Below are 21,749 nucleotides of genomic sequence, written 5' to 3' on the forward strand. Positions count from 1 at the left end.
CTTTAAGTAAGGCATTATGAGTTCTGATTTACAAGTTTGGCAGATCTCAACTAGTGGTTACGAAAATTATATGTAACCTATGGGCAAAATAAACAGATTTATGGGGCAGGGGCAGGGGTTCATGCCTGTAATCCCAACACTTTGGGAGGCCAAGGTGGTGGATCACTTGAGGTTAGGAATTCGAGATCAGCCTGGCCAACATTGTGAAACCCCGTCTCTACTAAAAATACAAAAAATTAGCCAGGTGTGGTTGTGGTGGCTCATGCCTGTAATCTCAGCTACTCAGGAGGCTGAGGCAGCAGAATCACTTGAACACAGGAGGTGGAGGTTGCAGTAGGCCGAGATCATGTCACTGCACTCCAGCCTGGGCACCAGAGTGAGAATCCATTTTAAAAAGTAAATGAACAAACAGATTTTTAAATTATCAGATAATGAATGCCTTTCCACTGAAACCATACTGCCAAAGGACTTCAATTTTCTTTCTTTCTTTCTTTTTTTTTTTTTGAGATGGCGTCAGGCTGGAGTGCAACAGTGTGATCTCGGCTCACTGCAACCTCTGCCTCCTAGGTTCAAGCAATTCTCCTGCTTCAGCCTCCCGAGTAGCTGAGATTACAGGCACACGCCACCATACACAGCTATTTTTGTATCTTTAGTAGAGAGAGGGTTTCACCATGTTGGCCTGGTTGGTCTCAAACTCTTTTTTTTTTTTTTTTTTTTTGAGACAGGAGTTTTGCTCTTGTTACCCAGGCTGAAGTGCAATGGCGCGATCTCGGCTCACCGCAACCTCTGCCTCCTGGGTTCAGGCAATTCTCCTGCCTCAGCCTCCTGAGTATCTAGGATTACAGGCACGCACCACCATGCCCAGTTGATTTTTTTTTTGTATTTTTAGTAGAGACGGGGTTTTACCATGTTGACCAGGATGGTCTCGATCTCTTGACCTCGTGATCCACCCGCCTCGGCCTCCCAAAGTGCTGGGATTACAGGCTTGAGCCACCGCGCCCGGCCAGTCTCAAACTCTTGACCTTGTGTTTCACCTGCCTCGGCCTCCCAAAGTGCCAGGATTACAGGCTTGAGCCACCGCGCCCGGCCAGTATCAAACTCTTGACCTTGTGTTTCACCTGCCTCGGCCTCCCAAAGTGCCAGGATTACAGGCTTGAGCCACCGCGCCCAGCCAGTCTCAAACTCTTGACCTTGTGTTTCATCTGCCTCGGCCTCCCAAAGTGCCAGGATTACAGGGTAAGCCACCGTGCCAGCCAGGACTTCAATTTTCTATTCATCTGTGTCAGCTGAATCATTTTTCCCCAAATAAGACCACATGTACACAATTACCTGATTTATCTATAATTGCATCTATTTCTTCAACAACATCAAAATAGGCTTCATTGTTTGTGTACTTTACCCCTGCCCGGCGCCACGGGATGTTGGACAGCTGCCCAGTGGGGAGTGTGTCCCCAACATTACTACTGCCTAGAAACCAAAAAAGGAGAAAGCAAAGCTGATGTGTGAAACAGTCATCAGAAAATTCATTATTGTGGAAGAAAAAGCTGCTTCTTCAATGTTTGGATTTTTCTTAATAAAGCTGTGGATGGTCTCTAGAATTGTCAGACATATCCATACCAACATGATCAAATTTCTAGAAGAGAAAAATAGGCCATGTAGCCCTCTGTCTACCTGCCAAATCAGGTTAAATTTATTTACTTATCTTTTGCTTCCTGTGTTAACAGTGACCTAATCTAATTTCAGTGGCTCAACAGCAGAATCTCTGCCACTGATGAAAAAAGAGGCTGGCTGTTTCAAAACCTTCTGCCAATAAAATGTCTCCACTGAGAATACAGAGTTATAACTAGGCCCTTCAGTATTCAATTTTATTTACACAAGATGCTGCCAAGCAGCCCTCAGTGGAGTAAATGGAATCTGGCCTTTTCCCATTTTAAGGTCAGCATACCCATATGGCTGCAATATAGCTAGTATTCAGCATCTGGCTAATTTCCTGGTAAACTGACACATGTCTAAAAATAAGTCTGGTTGTCCAAAACATGTATCTTTGAGCTGTGACTTACTTAATATTTTGGTTAATTTATATTGCCAGTTCAAAAGTACCACATACTTAACAAAACAAAATGGTGGAATTCAGAAAGATGGTTTAAAGAAAAACATCTGTCTTCTTACTAACAAAATACAACTACCATTAACATTTTGGTTAACATTATGGTATTAATATTTTAATATAACATTAACATTTTGGTATATTTCTTTAAACATTTCCACCACCAGAAGGTTGCATTTTTTTTTTTCTATTTTGATAATTTTAGTTTTTAATTGCACTTTAAAATATAGTAACAATCATACTTTATCTACAATTTTGCAGTCTAGTTATGACTGGTGTTCCTACCTGCAACCTATAATCATGTTATCTTCCTGCTCAAAAACCTTCAATGTTTGCTCATTGGCTTTATGATAAAAGCTAAATATTTAGCCTAGCATTGAAGGACTTTCTCAACTTTTAGTTTGATCTCTAACTTCTCAACTGAAAAACAGCTCTGCTTCTGCTAAAGGGATTAATAAAACTTGAGGTTTTTCACTTCATGTGTGTTTTTTCAAATACAGTTATGTCTATGGAGAATGCTCTTATTCCTACCCTACTTCCTGAATTCTACTGATTCTCCACGGTGGCTACCCACCACAGTTCAGGAGGGATTACTTCATTAACTGAACCATTCTCTTGAACTTCATAATACTGCCTTATGAATCTATGTTATGTTTTGCATTCTATATTTTAGTAACTTTCCTCTGACTATACATGTTTATTTTGGAAAATTAAATCATAAAGCAAAAATAAATATAATCTGTATTTTTTTGGCTGGCATAATCATTTAAATATTTGGAACGTTTTTAGTGAATATAACTAAGAATAATTTTTTTCAGTTTGTGCTGACTTCAATTTATCATTATATCATGTGTATTTTCCAGTGCTACTACATTATCTGTGAAGTATGAAATTGCTTTTTAAAGTCTTATAGTTATTTGCTAATTTTAATTTTTTTCCAAATCCCATTCAGAGTATAAGTTTAAGGAGCACAGACACTCCACCTTATCTTTCCTTCAGTTTGTCCTAAATTCCCCTTTATACAGAGGATGAATAAAGAGCTGCTGAATGACCTTTTTCTTATAGGCCTCTCTCACATCATTTTCAGGTCAAGGCACTGGAGAAGGGTTTTCAACGGTGGACAGTGGAGTTGGAGTGGCATATAACATTTCATAGGAATCTTTCTCTAAACGACTTTAATGCTTTCGAAAGAATATTGGCATCTGGATGTGCCTAACTTCTAGCTACCCTTAAGAATTAAATCCAGCTGGAAGCTTACAACACAAGTACAGGCCCACAAGGCATGAGATCTCATAAGTAAACTCTTTTCCTACTTTTTCTTAATACATCTTTTGCATGCCTAAAAACAAAGACTTGAAGGAGACTGTAGTACATACTGTGTAGGTAAGAGTCTTACATTTTCTGTTCTCTAGTAATTGTAGAGTAGCAGCATAACAGTTAGGTAATGTGATTTTAAATATTGAAATGCCAGTCTATGAACGGATTAAATGCTCTTCTAAGTGTGCTCATATACTGGCTTCTTTAGGACTAAGTGGAATAATTTATTCAGTCTTAGTATTTAGTGTTAAATAATAGTAATAATATTGTTGTGGTTTTTTAAGGAAAAAAAAAAAGAGTAATAACCAAAAGTTCTTTTATCATTTATGCCTCTTTCCATGAATATAAATATATAGTATATCCATTTTAACTTTACCAGTAACTTTAATTCTGGCCGAATTGGACTACTTTAATAATATATCAGATCATGAGCAACAATGACTTGTTTACACAGTTTTAATAGCTCAGTTACTAGTTAAGTATGTTTTCATCTTACCTGTAATAGAGTTGACAACCGAGCGTAAAATTGTTGGTGGTTTAATCAATTCTTTCAAAATGTTGGATTCGGTAGCCAGTGGAAATCCATTGTCTAACATTTCTTCCAAGAGTTCATATACTATGACCACATTATCCTTAATTGCAGCCTCTGAACACTCACCAAAGTAGTCCTTACAAAATACACACAAAATATCACACAATGGAAGGCACAAAGAAAGTCTTTATAAATACTTTTTGTTCTGAAGAATAAACTTACAGTAGCAAAATTCATTGCTTAAGATGCTGAACATATGTAAAACAGAGCAGGGGAAACCCTCTATAGTCCGGGCACTGTGGCTTATGCCTGCAATTTCAGCCCTTTGGGAGGCCGAGGTGGATAGATTGCTTGAGGTCAGGAGTTCGAGACCAGCCTGGCCAACACCATGAAACCCTGTCTCTACTAAAAATACAAAAATCAACTGAGCATGGTGACACATGCCTGTAGTCCCAGTTACTCAGGAGGCTGAGGGAGAAGGATCACTTGAACCCAAGAGGTGGAGGTTGCGATGAGCTGCTAAGATCACGCCACTGGGCAGAGAGATCTAACCTGGATGACAGAGTGAGACTCTGTCTCAAAAACAAAACAAGCAAACCAAAAAATCATCCCTCTATAGTCCTAACATTATTCCTCAATACTTAATATTTTTAGGTTGAATTTAATTCCTCTTACATTTTATACCAGAATGTATTGAAACATTAAACTGGAATGTGAGCTATGAACTTCATCTTGATTAACTATCCCAAAATACATATGGAAACGCTTAAATTATTTGGTATATTCAGCAAGACATGAGAAAATAATACAATGTAAATATAGAAGAGTTCATTACCAATGAAAATCTTGAGACCATTCAGAAAACTCTGTGTGGAGGGCATTATTGTTTCCTGATGATATACAGTCATTCCTTGGTATGTGTGGGGAATTAGTTCTAGGATCCCCTGTGGATACCAAAACTCACAATTCTCAAGTCCCTGACATAAAATGGCATACTAATTGCACATAACTTATACACATCCTCCTATATGCTTTAAATCACCTCTAGATTACTTGTAATAGCTAATACAATGTAAATGCTATGTAACTAGTTGTTGTATTGTTTAAGTAATAATGAGGAGAAGTCTGTACATGTTCAGTTCCATTTTTTTGTTTAAATATTTTCCATGTAAAGTTGGGTGAATTTATGGACGCAGAACCCACATATATGGAGAGCCAACCGTAATTTGTAATACATAAAAAAATCATGAATAGAGCAGCCATGTGTGCCATTGTCTACCACATAGAAATGGGTTTATAAATTTATGCTTAAAGAAAGACAGTAAACATCAAAACCTGGGTAAATAAATAATATAATCATGTCTCACCTCCAACTAACTTGGGTAATTTAAGTTAGAAAGGTGTGATAGATAACCAACCTGAAAAGTGTCAGCAACTCGATGTAGGAACTCAATTACAAACAGAGGTGGCACTTCAGTCTGTATGACAGATACAAAGAAGAGCTTATCCCGGTAGATACTGATGAGGTAGTGGTGAGGTGTTGAAATGACAGGTGGTACATTTTCAACATCAGCAGCTTTCTCCTGAGCTTCAAAGAAATAATCACAGACAGACTGGCTCACAACGCTCTTCCAGTGCTTCTCTAGAAATATGTCACCGGAACAGTTGATGAGAAATAGACTGTGGATCATTTTCTGTTGGGGAAAAGAAAGGTTTAAATTTATTACACATTAAAACATATCCCTGTATTGCCCTGACACCAAAGCCAGACAAAGACAATACAAGAAACTACAGACCAATATCACTTAACATACACAAAAAATTATACACTTTGACCAAGTGGGATTTATTCCAAGAATGCAAGGTTGGTTCAACATACAAAATTAATCAACATAATATACAATAAGATAAAGAACAAAACAATCATTTCAAAAGGTGCAGAAATTGCATTTGACAAAATCCAACATCACTTTATGAAAAGAAAAAGAAAGCTACTAAGAACAGAAAGAAACTTCCTCAGCCAGGCATGGTGGCACATGCCTGTAATCCCAGCACTTTGGGAGGCTGAGGTAGGTGGACTGCTTGAGCTCAGGAATTTGAAACCAGCCTGGGCAACAGGGCAAAACCCCGTTTCTATAAAAAATACAAAAATTAGCCAAGCATGGTGGCCCTCGCCTGTAGTCCTAGGTACTCAGGAAGGTGAAGTGGGAGAATCGCATTAGCCCAGAAGGGAGGTCAGGGCTGCAGTGAGCTGAGATTGTGCCACTGCACTCCAGCCTGGGTGACCAAGTGAGACCCTATCTAAAAAGAAAAAAAAGGCTTGGCACAGTGGCTCACACCTGTAATCCCAGCACTTTGGAAGACCAAGGTGGGGGCGGATCATCTGAGGTCAGGAGTTCAAGACCAGCCTGGCCAAAATGCTGAAACCTCATCTCTACAAAAAAATACAAAAAATTAGTCAGGTGTGGTGGTGCTTGCCTGTAACCCCAGCTACTTGGGAGGCTGAGGCAGGAGAATCACTTGAACTCAGTAAGCAGAGGTTGCAGTGAACCAAGATCGTGGCATTGCACTCTAGTCTGGGTGACAGAGTGAAAATTTGTCTTAAAAAAAACAAATTTCCTTAATTTGATGAAAACCCCACAGCTAGTATTATGTTTAATGGTGAAAGAAGGAACACTTTCTCCTGAATAACCAAACCAAACAATGACGTCCAGTTCCATCATTTCTATTCAACATGGTACTGGAGGTTTGAGCAAGGGCAATTAAGCAAGAAAATAAAACAAAAGCCTTCCAAGTTGGAAAAGAAGAACTAAGACTATATCTGTAGAAGATACAATCTTATATATAGGAAAGCCTAAGGGATCCACACACACAACAAAACCTATTAGAGCTAATAAATTTAGTTCAGCAGGCTTGCAGGATATAAGTCAATGTAAAAATCAATTACATTTCTATCCGCTATATCAATAAAAAACTAAAAATGGGCAGGGCGTGGTACCTCATGCCTGTAATCCCAGCACTGTAGAAGGCTGAGGAAGGAGGACTGCTTGAGCTCGGGAGTTTAAGACCAGCCTGGGCAACATAGTGATACTTCATCTCTAGTAAACACAACAAAACTGAAAATGAAATTAAGAAAACAATTTCATTTACAATAACATGAAAAAATTTAAATTGGCCAAGCATGGTGGCTCGCACCTGTAATCCCAGCACTTTGGGAGGCTGAGGTGAGTGGATCATGAGGTCAGGAGTTCAAGACCAGCCTGGTCAAGAAGGTGAAACCCTATCTCTACTAAAAATACAAAAAAATTTAGCTGAGTGTGGTAGCAGATGCCTGTAATTCCAGCTACTCAGGAGGCTGAGGCAGAGAACTGCTTGAACTGGGGAAGTGAAGGCTGCAGTGAGCTGAGATTGTGCCACTGCACTCTAGCCTGAGTGAGAGATCAAGACTCTGTTTCTAAATAAATAAATAAATAAGTAGAAAATACATTTAACAAGAGAAGTACAAGACTTGTACACTAAATGTTACAAAATGTCAGTGAAATAAATGAAAAAGACCTAAAAAATTCAAAGACATTCCATGTTCATGGATTGGAAGACTTGATATTTTTAAGATAGCAACATTTCCCAAACTTATCTACATATTCAATGCAGTATCTGTTAAAATCCCAGCTGTCTTTTTGTGGAATTTGACAGGGTAATCCTAAAATTCATATAGAAATGAAAAAGATCAACAGCCAAAACAATCTTGAAAAGGAACAATGGTGTACAGGGGGCAGGGTGTGCCTTCCCTCCCAGGCCAAGGTGCTAGGAAGCGGGGACTCACGCCTGCAGTCGAGCGTAGCTCCCTGGACACCTGGCTCAGCCAAGCATTCTTCCAGGGGCCGAGGAAGTGGGGCCACTCTGCCATTCTAAGAACCTGGAAGGAGCCCTTGGTCTCTGGGACGGCGAGGGGAGCAGGGGCTTGGGGCGCACATATCCAGTTCAGCCTGATCCTGCATTTCCTGAGCCGGGATCTGGGGTGAGATGGCTGCAAGCGGCCGTGTGCCCGAGCCCCACGTCCTCGTCTGCGTTGGGGTGCTCCTGGCCAGCTAGGCTGCCACAGGTTGAACTCGCCTTACTAAACCTGTAACCGGTGGACTAACCTACACATCTTTGCAAGCCTTCCTGTGCTGACCAGCACTTTCAAAGCAGGATCTTTCACCTTTACTTTTGGAAAAGCTTTTTTGAAATACTTGCCTGACTTACAAAAGACTTCCCCTCACACTTGACATGATTGACAAAAGGTCTGAAATGCTTCATCTATAGTCCACTTTGCTACAAAAAAAGAATTGGGGGATGCTTACAAAAACATGTAGAATTTAAATATATATTTAAATTTAATTTAAAAAAAGAAAAGGAAAAACAAAGACAGATAACTCGTGCTTTCTGCAAAACTACTGTGTGGTATGGGCACTAGGACAGACATACAGATAAACAGAACATTAACCCTTATATTTATGGTCAACTGATTTTCAATAGGGTGCCAAGACCTGGGGGACCAGTTGGAGAGAGAACAGCCTTTTCAACAAATGGTACTGGAACAACTGATTTCCACATACAAAAAGAATGAAATCGGATACAAAAAGCAACACAAAACATATCAAAGACCTAAACAGACAAGTCAAAATGATAAAGCTCTTTTTTTTTTTTTTTTTTTTGAGATGGAGTCCTGCTCTGTCACCCAGGCTGGAATGCAGTAGCTAGCTCACTGCAACCTCTGCCTCTTGGGTTCAAGTGATTCTCCTGCCTCAGCCTCCCAAGTAGCTGGGACTACAGGTGTGTACCACCATGCCCGGCTAATTTTTTGTGTTTTTAGTAGAGGTGGGGTTTCACCTTGTTGGCCCGGATGGTCTTGACCTCCCGACCTTGTGATCCGCCCACCTCGGCCTCCCAAAGTGCTGGGATTACAGGCATGAGCCACCACGCTTGGCTGATAAAACTTAGGAAAAAAAGCATATGTTTTGACTCTGGATTAGACAACGTTTTTTGTTTGCTTGGTTGGTTTTTTTTTGAGATGGAGTCTCACTCTGTTGCCCAGGCTAGAGTGCAGTGGTGATCATCTCAGCTCACTGCAACCTCCAGCCATTCTCCTGCCTCAGTCTCCTGAGTAGCTGGGACTACAGGTGCATACTACCATGCCCAGCTAATTTTTGTACCTTTAGTAGAGACAAGATTTCACCATGCTGGCCAGGCTGGTCTCGAACTCCTGACCTCAAGATCCAGCCACCTCAGCCTCCCAAAATGCTAGGATTACAGGCATGAGCCACTGTGCCTGGCAACTAGACCATGTTTTTAAAGATATGATACTAAAAGTACAAGCAAGAAAAATAAGAAATAGATAACCTAAATTCCATCAAAATCAAAACTTTAGTGCTTTGAAGGACATATCAAGAAAGCAAAAATGCACAAAATGAGAGTAAATATTTGAAACTATAAATCCTAAAGGGACCCTATCCAGAATATATAAAGAACTTTCACTCAATAATAAGGGCCAGGTGTGGTGACTCATAACTGTAATCCTAGCACTTTGGGAGGCCAAGGAGGGAGGACTGCTTGAGTCCAGGGGTTTAAAACCCCATCTCTACAAAAAAAAAAAAAAAAAAATTAAAAATTAGTCAGGCATGGTGGCTCACATCTGTAGTCCCTGCTACTTAGGAGGCTGCGGTGGGAGGATCGCCTAAGTCCAGGAGTTTGAGGCTGCAGTGAACTATGATCCCACCTCTGCACTACAGCCTGGGTGACAGAGGGAGACCTTGCCTCTAAAATATAAACAAACAAACAAACAAACAACCCAATTAAAAAATGGGAAGGGATCTGAAAAGACATTTCTCCAAAGAATATATACATACAAGTGAATCTTACAATACAATGTTAAATAAATGAAGTCAGATGCAAAACAATATACACCATATGATTCCATTTGTATGAAGTCGTAGAACAGGCAAAAGTAATCTATATTAAATCAAATTGTTTTCTTTATAAAGGAGAGTGAAGGTGGTGACTGAGATGGCCATAGGATTGATCCTCTAAGGTGCTGGTAATGGTTTTTTCCTTCATTTTTATTTATTTATTTTTTTTGAGATGAAGTCTTGCTCTGTTGCCTGGGCTGGAGTGCAATGGTGTGATGTCAGCTCACTGAAACCTCTGCCTCCCAGGTTCATACAATTCTCCTGCCCCAGTCTCCTGGGTAGCTGGAATTACAGGTGCACACTGCCACACCTGGCTAATTTTTTTTTTTTTTTTTTGAATTTTTAGTAGAGATGGGGTTTCACTATGTTGGCCAGGGCTGGTCCTGAATTCCTAACCTTGTGATCTGACTGCCTCGGACTCCCAAAGTGCTAGGATTATGGGCGTGAGCCACCACACCCCGCCACTGTTTGATTTCTTGACCTGCATGATGTTTACAAGCTGTGTTCATTTTGTGATAACTCATTAGGCTTTACATTATGATTTGCATACTTTGCTGAGCGTTAGTTATGCTTCCAATAAGAAGTACTGTTCCTGCAATATAAGAGACAATGGAAAAATGTCTAATTACCTTACCTTGTTCCTATCTTTTACATGGATAAGCACCAGTATCAGGTATTTAGTCTAGTGGTTCAATCATTCCAAGTAATAATACTATATGATAAACACAGCTTAAGAAGAAAGAATTCGCCGGGCGCGGTGGCTCAAGCCTGTAATCCCAGCACTTTGGGAGGCCGAGGCGGGTGGATCATGAGGTCAAGAGATCGAGACCATCCTGGTCAACATGGTGAAACCCCGTCTCTACTAAAAATACAAAAAACTAGCTGGGCGTGGTGGCGCGTGCCTGTAATCCCAGCTACTCAGGAGGCTGAGGCAGGAGAATTGCCTGAACCCAGGAGGTGGAGGTTGCGGTGAGCCGAGATCGTGCCATTGCACTCCAGCCTGGGTAACAAGAGCAAAACTCCGTCTCAAAAAAAAAAAAAAAAAAAAGAAGAAAGAATTTAAAACCTATGAATAGTTTCTATGAATGAAGGTAAATTCCAATTCCAAAGAGAAAAGGAAGACTTTCCAGAATTGATTCATTTGATTCTGTTGATATAGAAAACAACATCAACCTGGCCAATTCTTTTCAGAAGTCATTTCTGTTATGAAAGCAGCTGACATTTAAAGAACAGCTGGTAATGATTTTCCTTTCCCGTTTGACACATGTTCAATAGTTATGAAGTAAATAATACTAATTACTAAGATGTGTTTTAGTAATTATTATATTAATAAAGTATGACTACTGTTAACAGTTTAGGGCTTCTGTTTAATTAGAAACAAAAAAGTTTCTTTGTTTATAGCCATCTCTGTTTAGCCAAGCAATCAACTTGAGTTGTCGGCAATAAACTCTGACACCTCAGCGTTGGAACTTGCCAAATTTTTCTACTTTATCTAGTCAGATTCTTTGCTTACTAGGCTTGCTTTGTGTCTTATATTTTGTCTGGGTATTAATATAAGTGCCATTACAATACTTAGACTTGCTATATAGAACCTGCTGATTTTAACTATAACCTTAGCTGATAAATTTTTCATCTTCGTTTTTAAAATGAAACAGGAATATCAACCATAAGATCTGCAACTAAATTTTTATTATTACACCTTTTTCTTGGAATAAAAGCAGCATCCAAAATGTAAAGTACGACTTCAAGTGGAGGACTGTAATCAACAAGGAGACTCAGATTTGAACACTTTGGGTGAGTCACATATGGAACACGGCATCCATTGCAAAATTAATCTTTTGGCCCCATTAATCTTTTGGTTATTTTTGGTTGGGCGTGGTGGCTCACGCCTGTAATCCCAGCATTTAGGGAGGCCAAGACTGGCGGATCACCTGTGTTTAGGAGTTCAAGACTAGGCTGGCCAATATGGCCAAACCCTGACTCTACTAAAAGTACAAAAATTAGGTGGGCATGGTGATGTGTGTCTCTAATCCCAGCTACTCAGGAGGCTGAGGCAGGAGAATCACCTGAACTTAGGAGATGGAGGTTGCAGTGAGCCGAGATTGCACCAATGCACTCCAGTCTGGGTGACAGAGCAAGACTCAGTCTTATTTTTATTTATTTATTTATTTTTTGAAGCAGAGTCTTGCTCTGTCACCCAGGTTGGAGTACAGTGGTGTGATCTCTGCTTACCGAAACCTCCGCCTCCCAAGGTCAAGCAATTCTCATGTCTCTGCCTCCTTAGTAGCTAGGATTACAGGCACGTACCACCATGCTTGGCTAGGTTTTCTGTTTCTAGTAGAGATAGGGTTTCACCATGTTGGCCTCAAGTGATCTGCCTGCCTCGTCCTTCGAAAGTGTTGGGATTACAGGTGTGAAGCCACTGTACCTGGTCCCCATTCAAAGTATTTATTCATTAAAGATAATGAATAATAATATAAATCAATTAATACCATCTAAAATGTACTGAGTACTTACTGTGGGCCAGACAGTATGCTAGACACTTTATCTACATTATCGCATCTTCACAGTGTCATGCTATAAATACACTCTTATCCCCATTCTAAGATTACACAGTAAACTAGGATTCAAACCTAGATCCAGCTGAATCCTGAGCTCCTGCTCTTATCTGCCTTGTAGAGACTAATTATTAGGAACACATTCTAATATAGCAGTGTCAACAGGGTTTTCTGCGATGGAAATGTCCTTTATCTGTGCCATCTAATATGACAGCCACTACACACATGGCTATTGAGCACTTGAAATGTGTTTGATGCAACCATTACTGAAGTTTTATTTATTTATTTATTTATTTAGAGGCAGGGTCTCGCTCTGTTGCCCAGGATGGGGTGCAGTTATGCAATCCTCACTCACTGCAACCCCCACCTCCAGAGCTCAAGTGATCCTCCCACTTCAGTCTCCTGAGTAGCTGGGCCTACAGGCGCACATCACCACACTCAGGTGATTTGCAAATTTTTGTTTTGTAGAGACAAGGACTGCCTATATTGCCCAGGCTGGTTTTGAACTTCTGGGCTCAAGCAATCCTCTTACCTTGATCTCCCAAAGTGCTGGGATTACAGGTGTGAGCCACCAAGCCTAGCCTGAAGTTTTAATTTTAATTAATTTAAATTTAAATAAGCAGGCTGGGCGTGGTGGCTCACGCCTGTAATCCCAGCACTTTGGGAGGCCGAGGCGGAAGAATCACCTGAAGTTGGGAGTTCGAGACCAGACTGACAAACATGAAACCCCATCTCAAAAAAAAAAAAAAATTTAAATAACCATATGTCGTTAGTCATTAATATATTGAACAAGGCAAAAACGTGCTGCCGTAGCTTATGATTTAAGAGGAAGAGGTAAAAGATGTTTCTTGTTTAGTTAGGAGCCAAAACACAGTTTTTACGCTGAGAAAGTTTAATGAATTATTTAGAGTAGAAGCTATATTTAAAAGAGCTGACACAGGTATCTAAATCATTCATCCTACAGAAAGTATAGCTCACAAGAATTCATAGTACTCCATTGTAACAATAGATCCTAAAAGAGTTACTTGTTCTGGAAGCAAGTGATTTTGCAGTTTGTTTCTTTTAGGGCCAGATTTCTACTCATCCTCTTAAGCTGGTGAAAAATTCTTTCCAGGAAAGTTTCCACCAAAGTTGTTTTTATTGGCAGTAGTTCAGGTCTCAGAATACAGAAAGTTAAACCAGCCCCCTAGATTTATTGTTGTTATCCTTAGTGCTGAGATGAAAGCATAACACTTGTAAGTTCTCATCTGTGCTTAGCTTTAAAACCCATCTTAACCTTCTATAATAGGAAAAGAGAGCATATTTCTTCTATCCATATTAAGACCAAGGGTCTAATGCATATAACAATTAAATAACACCACATGTTGCAGTGTAAATTAGCCTGTTTATTTATCTTCCTTTTAGTAGCTGCAGCTACTTTTTAAAAATTATTTTAATAAACTTTCTAGGAAAGCTACACACTCATTATCACCACAACCATCTTTTTGTTCCTAGTGGCTTTTGAGTCATTAAACAGAATTCTCAGGCTGGGCACGGTGGCTCAAGCCTGTAATCCCAGCACTTTGGGGGGCCGAGGCGGGTGGATCACAAGGTCAAGAGATCGAGATTATTCTGGTCAACAAGGTGAAACCCCGTCTCTACTAAAAAAAAAAATACAAAAATGAGCTGAGCATGGTGGTGCGTGCCTGTAATCCTAGCTACTTGGGAGGCTGAGGCAGGAGAATTGCCTGAACCCAGGAGGCGGAGGTTGCAGTGAGCCGAGATCGCGCCATTGCACTCCAGCCTGGGTAACAAGAGCAAAACTCTGTCTCAAAAAAAAAAAAAACAAAAAAACCACAGAATTCTCCCAGCTTATTTGCCACTAGAAGCCACTAGAAGAAAGAGTGTTCAGAGGCAGTCCCATCAGAGCTTTGACTGCAGCTTAAATACATCATAAATCCTTTTCACTAAACATTTTATAATCATCCTGGGTAATTCACAAACAATACATTTACAATAGTCAAAATATTCTTGTGAGATAGTGTCTAAAAACAAAAATGTATTCCCTCCATATACAACAGGATGGAGGTACAGATGGGCCTATACTGAACATGAGAGAATGAGACCAGAAAAGAATCTACTCTTCTGATTCTCAGCCAATATCTTGATCACATATTCATTCAACACAGAGTTTTGAGGCATTGGGTATACAAGAACAAACAAAATTAGAGTTCCTACACTCACAGTATTTAGAGGTCTGCAGAGAAGGCAATTTAATATAGTAACATGTAATTCCTATGATGATACAGAAAATAAAGTGTGCTATGGAAATCTATAAGGCTTAGAGGTGAGAGAAAGACAAGATAAAGAAATCCAGTTTAAACGTAGCAAATCTGGAAGGTGGAGAGAAGAGGGGAGATGAAACTGGAGAAGGAGGTAAGCAGAAACTGATTGGTTCATGAAGCAGGCTAAACTTGTTAAGGAGTTTGGACTTTATTCTTAGTGCAATGTAAAGTCATTTTATAATTTTTTTAAATGGTAATCATGAAATCCGATTTACATTTTTAGGAAGATCATACTAATTACATGTGGAAACTGGGTAACAGGTAACTGAACACTGTGACACCAGTTGAGAGATGAGTGGTGATAGCCTGGACTAGAGTCTTGACTATGAGGATGGGGTACAGTGAAAAGATAAGAGAAACATTTAGGCTTTGGGATAAAAACCATTTAGGCTTGGGGGGAGGGTGTGGAGATGGGAGAGAAGATGTGTCATTTAGCCTGGTCCTGTATAATTTGACCAATTCTGGATATATCTGACCCAAATAAATATATTCAAAAAACTATTACATACACACACACACACACACACACACACACACACACATACATACATATACATACACACGCACACACACACACACACTTCTGGTGCTTTAGAGAAGCCAGACTGGAATCAGAATAGTAAGTCATCAGGATTTTTTGTTAATGGGAATTAACCATAAGGAGAATTAAAACAAAAGAAAGAATGTGCATAGTATGAAGAAAGCTTATGGCAGGAACTCCATTTGAGTAGCAGGTGGGTCAAAAAAGTGGACCTAAAGAATGATCAAGATGTGATGGAAGAGGCATAAGAAAAAAAAGTGGGGTGGTTTTTAGTAACTATAGCATTTTAGTGTATTTCCAGAAGAATGGAGTGGTAAATACTGTTAAAGGGCACAAAGAGGTGAAGCTACAAGAATTGAAAATGTCAGCTGTGAGGCTGAGGCAGACAGATCACGAGGTGAGAAGTTTGAGACCAGCATGACCAACATGGTGAAACCCCATCTCTACTAAAAATACAAAAATTAGCCGGGTGTGGTGGCATGCGCCTGTAATCTCAGCTCTTCAGGAGGCTGAGGTAGGAGAATCACTTGAATCTGGGAGGCAGAGGTTGCAGTGAGCCGAGATTGAGCCATTGCACTCCAGCTTGGGCAACAGAGCAAAACTCTGTCCCCCATCCCCCAAAAAATCAAAAAGAAAATGTCAGCTGGACGCAGTGGCTCACACCTGTAATCCCAGCACTTTGGGAGGCCAAGGTAGGAGTATCTCCTGAGCTCGGGAGTTTGAGACCAGCCTGACAAACATGGTGAAACCCACCCCCTCCCCGCCCCGCCCCTGTCTACTAAAAATACAAAAAAAATTAGCTGGGTGTGGTGGCAGGTGCCTGTAACCCCAGCTGCTCAGAAGGCTGAGGCAGAAGAATCGCTTGAACCTGGGAAGCAGAGGTTGCAGTGAGCTTAGATGGTGCCACTGCACTCTAACCTGGGCAGTAGAGCGTGACTCCATCTCAAAAAAAAAAAAAAAAAAAAAAAAAAATTGAAAATATCTGTTGATTTAGGAGTGTTTTTTAACTTTCTTTTCCTTAATGTCAGCCAAGGAGCCCTGTTAGACTCCATCTTCCCACCACCCTGCCAATCAAATTCCTCACCCACAAAACTTTTTTTTTTTTTTTTTAAGACGGAGTTTCGCTCTTGTTACCCAAGCTGGAGTGCAATGACGCGATCTCGGCTCACCGCAACCTCCGCCTCCTAGGTTCAGGCAATTCTCCTGCCTCAGCCTCCTGAGTAGCAGGGATTACAGGCACGCACCACCATGCCCAGCTGATTTTTTTGTATTTTTAGTAGGGACAGGGTTTCACCATGTTGACCAGGATGGTCTCGATTTCTTGACCTCGTGATCCACCCGCCTTGGCCTCCCAAAGTGCTGGGATTACAGGCTTGAGCCACTGCGCCCGGTCCAACACAAAACTTTTTATTATTCTTTCTTTTCAAATGTAAATTGACAGGTTATAGTTGTATATATTTAGGGGTCCAAGATGTTATGATTTATAAATAAAATGTGAAATAATTAAATGAAGCTAATTAATATCACCATACAATTTTAATACCACAGATTATCTGTTTATGTACTGTATTTGTGCTTTATACATAAAAAGAGTATAATTTTTTTTTCACCTTACAAGAAGCAGTTTTTGTTTGCTTTGAGAGTGCATGATTTAACACACAGAGGACATTGGTGATCTTGGTAAAAGTAGTTTTGGTAGTAGTTCAGTGCAATGCTGGAAATAAGACATTGCAGTAGGCTAGGAAATAAATAGAAAGAGGTATAAAAAAATAGAGCTATGTAAAGCAGATTCAAGAAGTTTACCTGTGAAGAAAACGAAAAGACAGGAAAATAAATGTAGCAGTTCATAAAGTGAAGGAAGAATACATTCAAATGCTGAAAGAAAGGTGTGAATAGAGGGGAAAAAGCTGACGTAGTAGAGAAAGAAAAACTTAAAGGAGACCCTGAGATGGCAGGAGAGGATGCTATTGGGACACTAGGTGAAAGGGTTTGCCTTCTCTAAGGAGAAGGAACATTTTCTACTCTTCAGATTGAAGGGAAGTCTTGTATATTTGACTGCAGGCAGATGATGCCTCTCCTCTGTGTAATGGGAGAGAGGTCATTCATTTCCAAACGGAGAGAGAGAAGTCCTCTTCTCTGTAAATAACATGTGCTACTCATGCATTGACACAGTACTGAGCTACTTAAAAATATTTAGTCTGCAAAGAATTCCAATAGCGTATGTGTATATGTATTTTTTTTTTTTTTTTTTTTTTAAAGAAGTAGGGTCTCATTTTGTTGCCCAGGCTGAAGTGCAGTGGACCAATCATAGTCACTATAACTTTGAACTCCTGGACTCAAGTGATCCTTCTGCCTCATTCTGCCTTTGCCTCCTGAGCAGCTAGGACTACAAGCACGTACCACCAAGCCTGGCTACTGTTTAAATTTTTTGTAGAGATGGAGTCTCACTATGTTGCCCAGGCTGATCTCCAACTCCTGGCCTCAAGTGATTCTCTTGCCTCAACTACCCAAAGTGCTAGGATGACAGGTAATGAGCCTCCAAACTCTGCCTGCCAATAGTATATTATGTTAAATGGTAAGAAATAAAAATCGTAAGATTGAGTAAGAAAATCTAACCTTAGGCCAGGCGCGGTGGCTCACGCCTGTAATCCCAGCACTTTGGGAGGCCGAGGTGGGCAGATCACCTGAGGTCAGGAGTTCAAGACCAGTCTGACCAACATGAAGAAACCCCGTTTCTATTAAAAATACAAAAATTAGCCAGACGTGGTGGCGCATGCCTGTAATTCCAGTTACTAGGGAGGCTGAGGCAGAAGAATCGCTTGAACCCAGGAGATGGAGGTTGTGCTGAGCTGAGATTGCACCAACCTTGTTGCAAAGAGAGCTTTCCTAAAGACATGTAAGGTTTTTTTTTTTTTGGAGACAGAGTCTTGCTCTGTCACCCAGGTTGGAGTGCAAAGGCGTAGTCTCAGCTCACTGGAACTTCCACCTCCTGGGTTCAAGTGATTCTCCTGCCTCAGCCTCCCAAATAGCTGGGACTACAGGTGTGTGCTACCACACCCGACTAATTTTTCTATTTTTAGTAGAGACTGGGTTTCACTATGTTGGCCAGGCTGGTCTCAAATTCCTGACCTGTGATTTGCTCGCCTTGGCTTCCCCAAGTGCTGGGATTACAGGCGTGAGCCAAGATACTTAAGTTTAAGATAATTCTTTAGATAATTCTTTTTTAACCTAATTCACTCCACTTTTCCTATAGTGTCAATTGAAAGTGCACCTCTTTCTTTCCCAAATTAATCCTTTCACTTGTAAGTTGATCCCACTCCTTTCCTTCTCTTCTGGGAGACGAGACTTTTTCTTTAATCTTGAAATAGTTGCTTGCTTCCTGCCCCCCAAATATATATCTTGTATTCTTTAAAACAAACCCCAAACTTCTCCGCCCCCTGCCACTCTGAGTAATCTTGCTTCATGCCCCAAATGATGAAAGATTAGTCTACACTTGCAATCTTTTCTCAGTTACTATTAAAGTATCTCTTTCAAATGGCTCAATGACTTTCTAATTATAAAATCCAACGACGATTCTGATTTCAGCTTCCTCCTTTGACCATTTCAGCATTTTATGTCATTGATAACTTTTTCTTAAACCAAAGTACTTCTTACTCTTTTATATGAAACTTGATTTGTTTTGGTTCTCACCTTGAAAGTTTTTCGGGCTTAATTCTTACGCTTAAAATTGCTTTTTAAAAGTCTTCCTACAATCTCCATGTTAACCACTATTTCAAATTCGATAAAACCCAAACTCCATAAAATTCCTCCTCGTGTCAGTGGCACAACACCTTCTTATCACATAAGGCTGTAAGCTTCAGGTTCAAACAAATCTACCAAATTCAAACAGCCACATCGCCCCTCACTTTTCCATACTTACTGCCACCTGCTCAGCTTAGTACCCGTTACCTCTCTCCCGAAGAACTCCAACACCCTTTTCACTGCATTCCTCACCCCTGGCTCTTCCAGGCACCGCCCGCTAACAGGACGTCTGTCTGCTCAGGTCCGTTTGGGGTTTTGTACTCCAAAGCAGAAACCTGGGACTGAGATTCCTGCCGTTTGTACTCCAGCCCCAATAAGCTTGACCTCTGAGGCTTGGGGGCCTGAGAACACTGGGCTGCAGGTGCACTGCTCCCTTCCGGCCTTGCTGGCAAGAAAGTCCGGAAGGCCGGGAGTCGAGGGGAAGCAAGGCCTTGGCCCACACCACCAGGGACGCTCCTAGAGCCCAGACCAGATTCGGGGGCCCCAGGTACTCAGCCTACTCCCGGGTTTTAGAGCTGTCCCCATTCCACACATTTCCCGCCCCTCACACTCACCCCGACACCAGTGCCAATCAGTGATTCGGCGCCGGGTTCTCTACAGACCGAAGCTGAGGAAGCAGAGAAGGCTGCGAGGACCCGCAGCTGTAGTGGCCAGGAGACCGCCTGATTAACAGCTTTAAAGACACCGACTCTGTCTACCATATTAGAAAGATTAAATATGCAGGAAGACCTTAATTGAGAGGAAAGACGCCTCTTCAGGCTTAGCATCTAAATCTTCTACATCATCCAGGGTCTAGAGAAATAGTAGGTTTCTCACCATCTAGATTCAGGCGCTCATCTGTGGCCTAACTCAGTCTGGGGGCCCCTACGGTAGCGGAGGCGGGGTCAGGAGTGGGCGGGGCATTCGCTGTCGGGGCCGACGAATAGAGCCAATGGTTGTGGATGAAAGTGGCACAGAATGGGCGGAGTCTGGAGGGGCGGGATTTGGAGAAGAGAAGGCGGTGAGCCGAAGAGGGGGCGGGCCAAAGAGTGGTTTGCAGAGGTGGGCGGTAGAGCCAAAGTGAGGTGGGAGTGCGAAGATGGCAGCTGCTGAAGGGGAGCCGAAGCCCAAAAAGCTGAAGGTAGAGGCGCCGCAAGCGCTGAGGTGAGCGCTGCCCGACTTGGGGAGGAGGGTGACGGCGCCTGCAGCAAGCAAGTCAGGGCCCACGTGCGGTTGCGCGCCCCGGCGCTGGGTGGTGTCTCTTGCTGCCAGCTTGGGGCTAACACGCAGGAGCTGCCGCTCGGGGAGGTGCCCGCATGGCCGCCACCCCTTGCCTGACGTTGTCTCAGTTTGGCCGAGGCGCCGCCTGTCTGGTGCAGCTCCGGCTCCAGTAGCCCTTGGCCAGTAGTGGCCGGCAGGGGGGCCGAGCCAGCTCCCCGCGCCACCTGCGACCTAGCGCCGGCTAGGCTGTTGCGACACTGGAGGGCCGGACCGGAGCAGCGTCTGTACGCGGCTACCTTCTCTTCCCTGGGGGTTGACGGGGAGGAGGCCCGGCAACTGCTCTACTCTGGGGCAAAGAGAATTCTTGGGGATTTTTTCAGAAAGTGTCGCGGAAGGGCACGTTGACCTTCCTTTTCGTACACTATTCTGAAATCCCTCACGTTTACCTTCTACCAGGAACCCAGACCCCTCTGAGGCTTTGCAGGGCCAGCATGTGGATGAATGATAGGAAAGGTTGATTTTTCTTTTTTCTTTGCACTTTTTGGTAGCAGCAGAGACAGTGCTGCCCCTGACACCTGCCTCACATGTGATTGATGTTGCACCTTTTACTTATAAAGAGTCATTTGTTAAAATATCCCTTCCTAATACGTATAAAGTGAAGCAGGCAGCCTTTGATGATTTGGAAATGTTCGTTGAAAGGCAACGATTTTTTTCCATCTTAAAATAGACATATCAAACTGATTTAAAACTATTGGGACACTCCTGATTATACAAGACATATTCCGTTTCTTCCAGTATCACTCTTCTTCACCTCCGAAAGAATGAATCATTCACAATTGAAAAGGACACTTAGGGGCCTGGTGGTGTGTTCATGCTCTGAATGGAGGGTGAACAAATCCCTGCCAGTGCCTTTAATATATTCCTACTACCCTCAAAGGGTTATTGTGCCTATCTTATACCAAGAACATAAACTTTAAAGTAAAAACCCTCAGGATATTCTATTTTTATTTTAAATATTCAAACTATATGCAGAATGAAGAGCAAGGGCTTTTGAATCAGACCTGCTGAGTTCAAAGCATGTGCTTTCCCTATTCTGCCCTAGAGTATTTCCTTACAAGGCACTTCCTTCACCAAACTGGAAGACAAATGCAACTTTTCCCTACCATCCTACTAAACATATAACCCTTAGATTTACTTAGATTTTTCCTTTATAAAAATAATTACATATAATGCTGGTTCATTTTCACTGCGTTTTCCTATTTATTATCTTGTTGGACAGTTCTGTGATCAAAGGATGGTAAGAATTATGCCTATTTTACAACTGAAGATACTGAAGCCCAAATGAAACAATTAGTAAAGGAACAGAAATAAGAGCTAGCTGAGCATGCTTTCTTATGCCTGCAGTCCTGGCACTTTGTGAG

At 41.5% G+C, this 21,749-nt stretch overlaps 2 protein-coding genes across 8 annotated transcripts in view; one reads left to right on the top strand and one right to left on the bottom strand.

Annotated features, from left to right (window-relative positions):
• The window catches only part of AP3M1 (adaptor related protein complex 3 subunit mu 1), a 30,986-nt gene extending 10,978 nt beyond the window's left edge, over positions 1 to 20,008 (bottom strand). The window contains exons 1-5 of one of the 5 annotated variants that reach the window (XM_074382421.1): positions 19,683 to 19,933; positions 6,955 to 7,054; positions 5,375 to 5,650; positions 3,921 to 4,092; positions 1,330 to 1,467 (exon numbers count right to left, since the gene is read on the bottom strand). In XM_074382421.1, the coding sequence (XP_074238522.1) occupies positions 1,330 to 1,467; positions 3,921 to 4,092; positions 5,375 to 5,647 (583 nt within the window). In that variant the 5' untranslated portion in view covers positions 5,648 to 5,650; positions 6,955 to 7,054; positions 19,683 to 19,933. The other 4 variants (XM_010350484.3, XM_003939786.4, XM_074382422.1 and 1 more) reach the window with 4 other exon arrangements.
• Positions 20,009 to 20,127: 119 nt separating this feature from the next.
• ADK (adenosine kinase) overlaps positions 20,128 to 21,749 on the top strand; it is a 582,906-nt gene continuing 581,284 nt past the window's right edge. Inside the window, exon 1 of one of the 3 annotated variants that reach the window (XM_074382424.1) lies at positions 20,128 to 20,271. In XM_074382424.1, coding sequence (XP_074238525.1) covers positions 20,207 to 20,271 — 65 coding nt within the window. In that variant the 5' untranslated portion in view covers positions 20,128 to 20,206. The remainder of the gene's footprint in view (positions 20,272 to 21,749) is intronic. The other 2 variants (XM_003939783.4, XM_074382425.1) reach the window with 2 other exon arrangements.

The sequence above is a fragment of the Saimiri boliviensis genome, chromosome 12 (assembly GCF_048565385.1).
Source record: "Saimiri boliviensis isolate mSaiBol1 chromosome 12, mSaiBol1.pri, whole genome shotgun sequence".
In the NCBI taxonomy this organism is placed as follows: Eukaryota; Metazoa; Chordata; class Mammalia; order Primates; family Cebidae; genus Saimiri; species Saimiri boliviensis.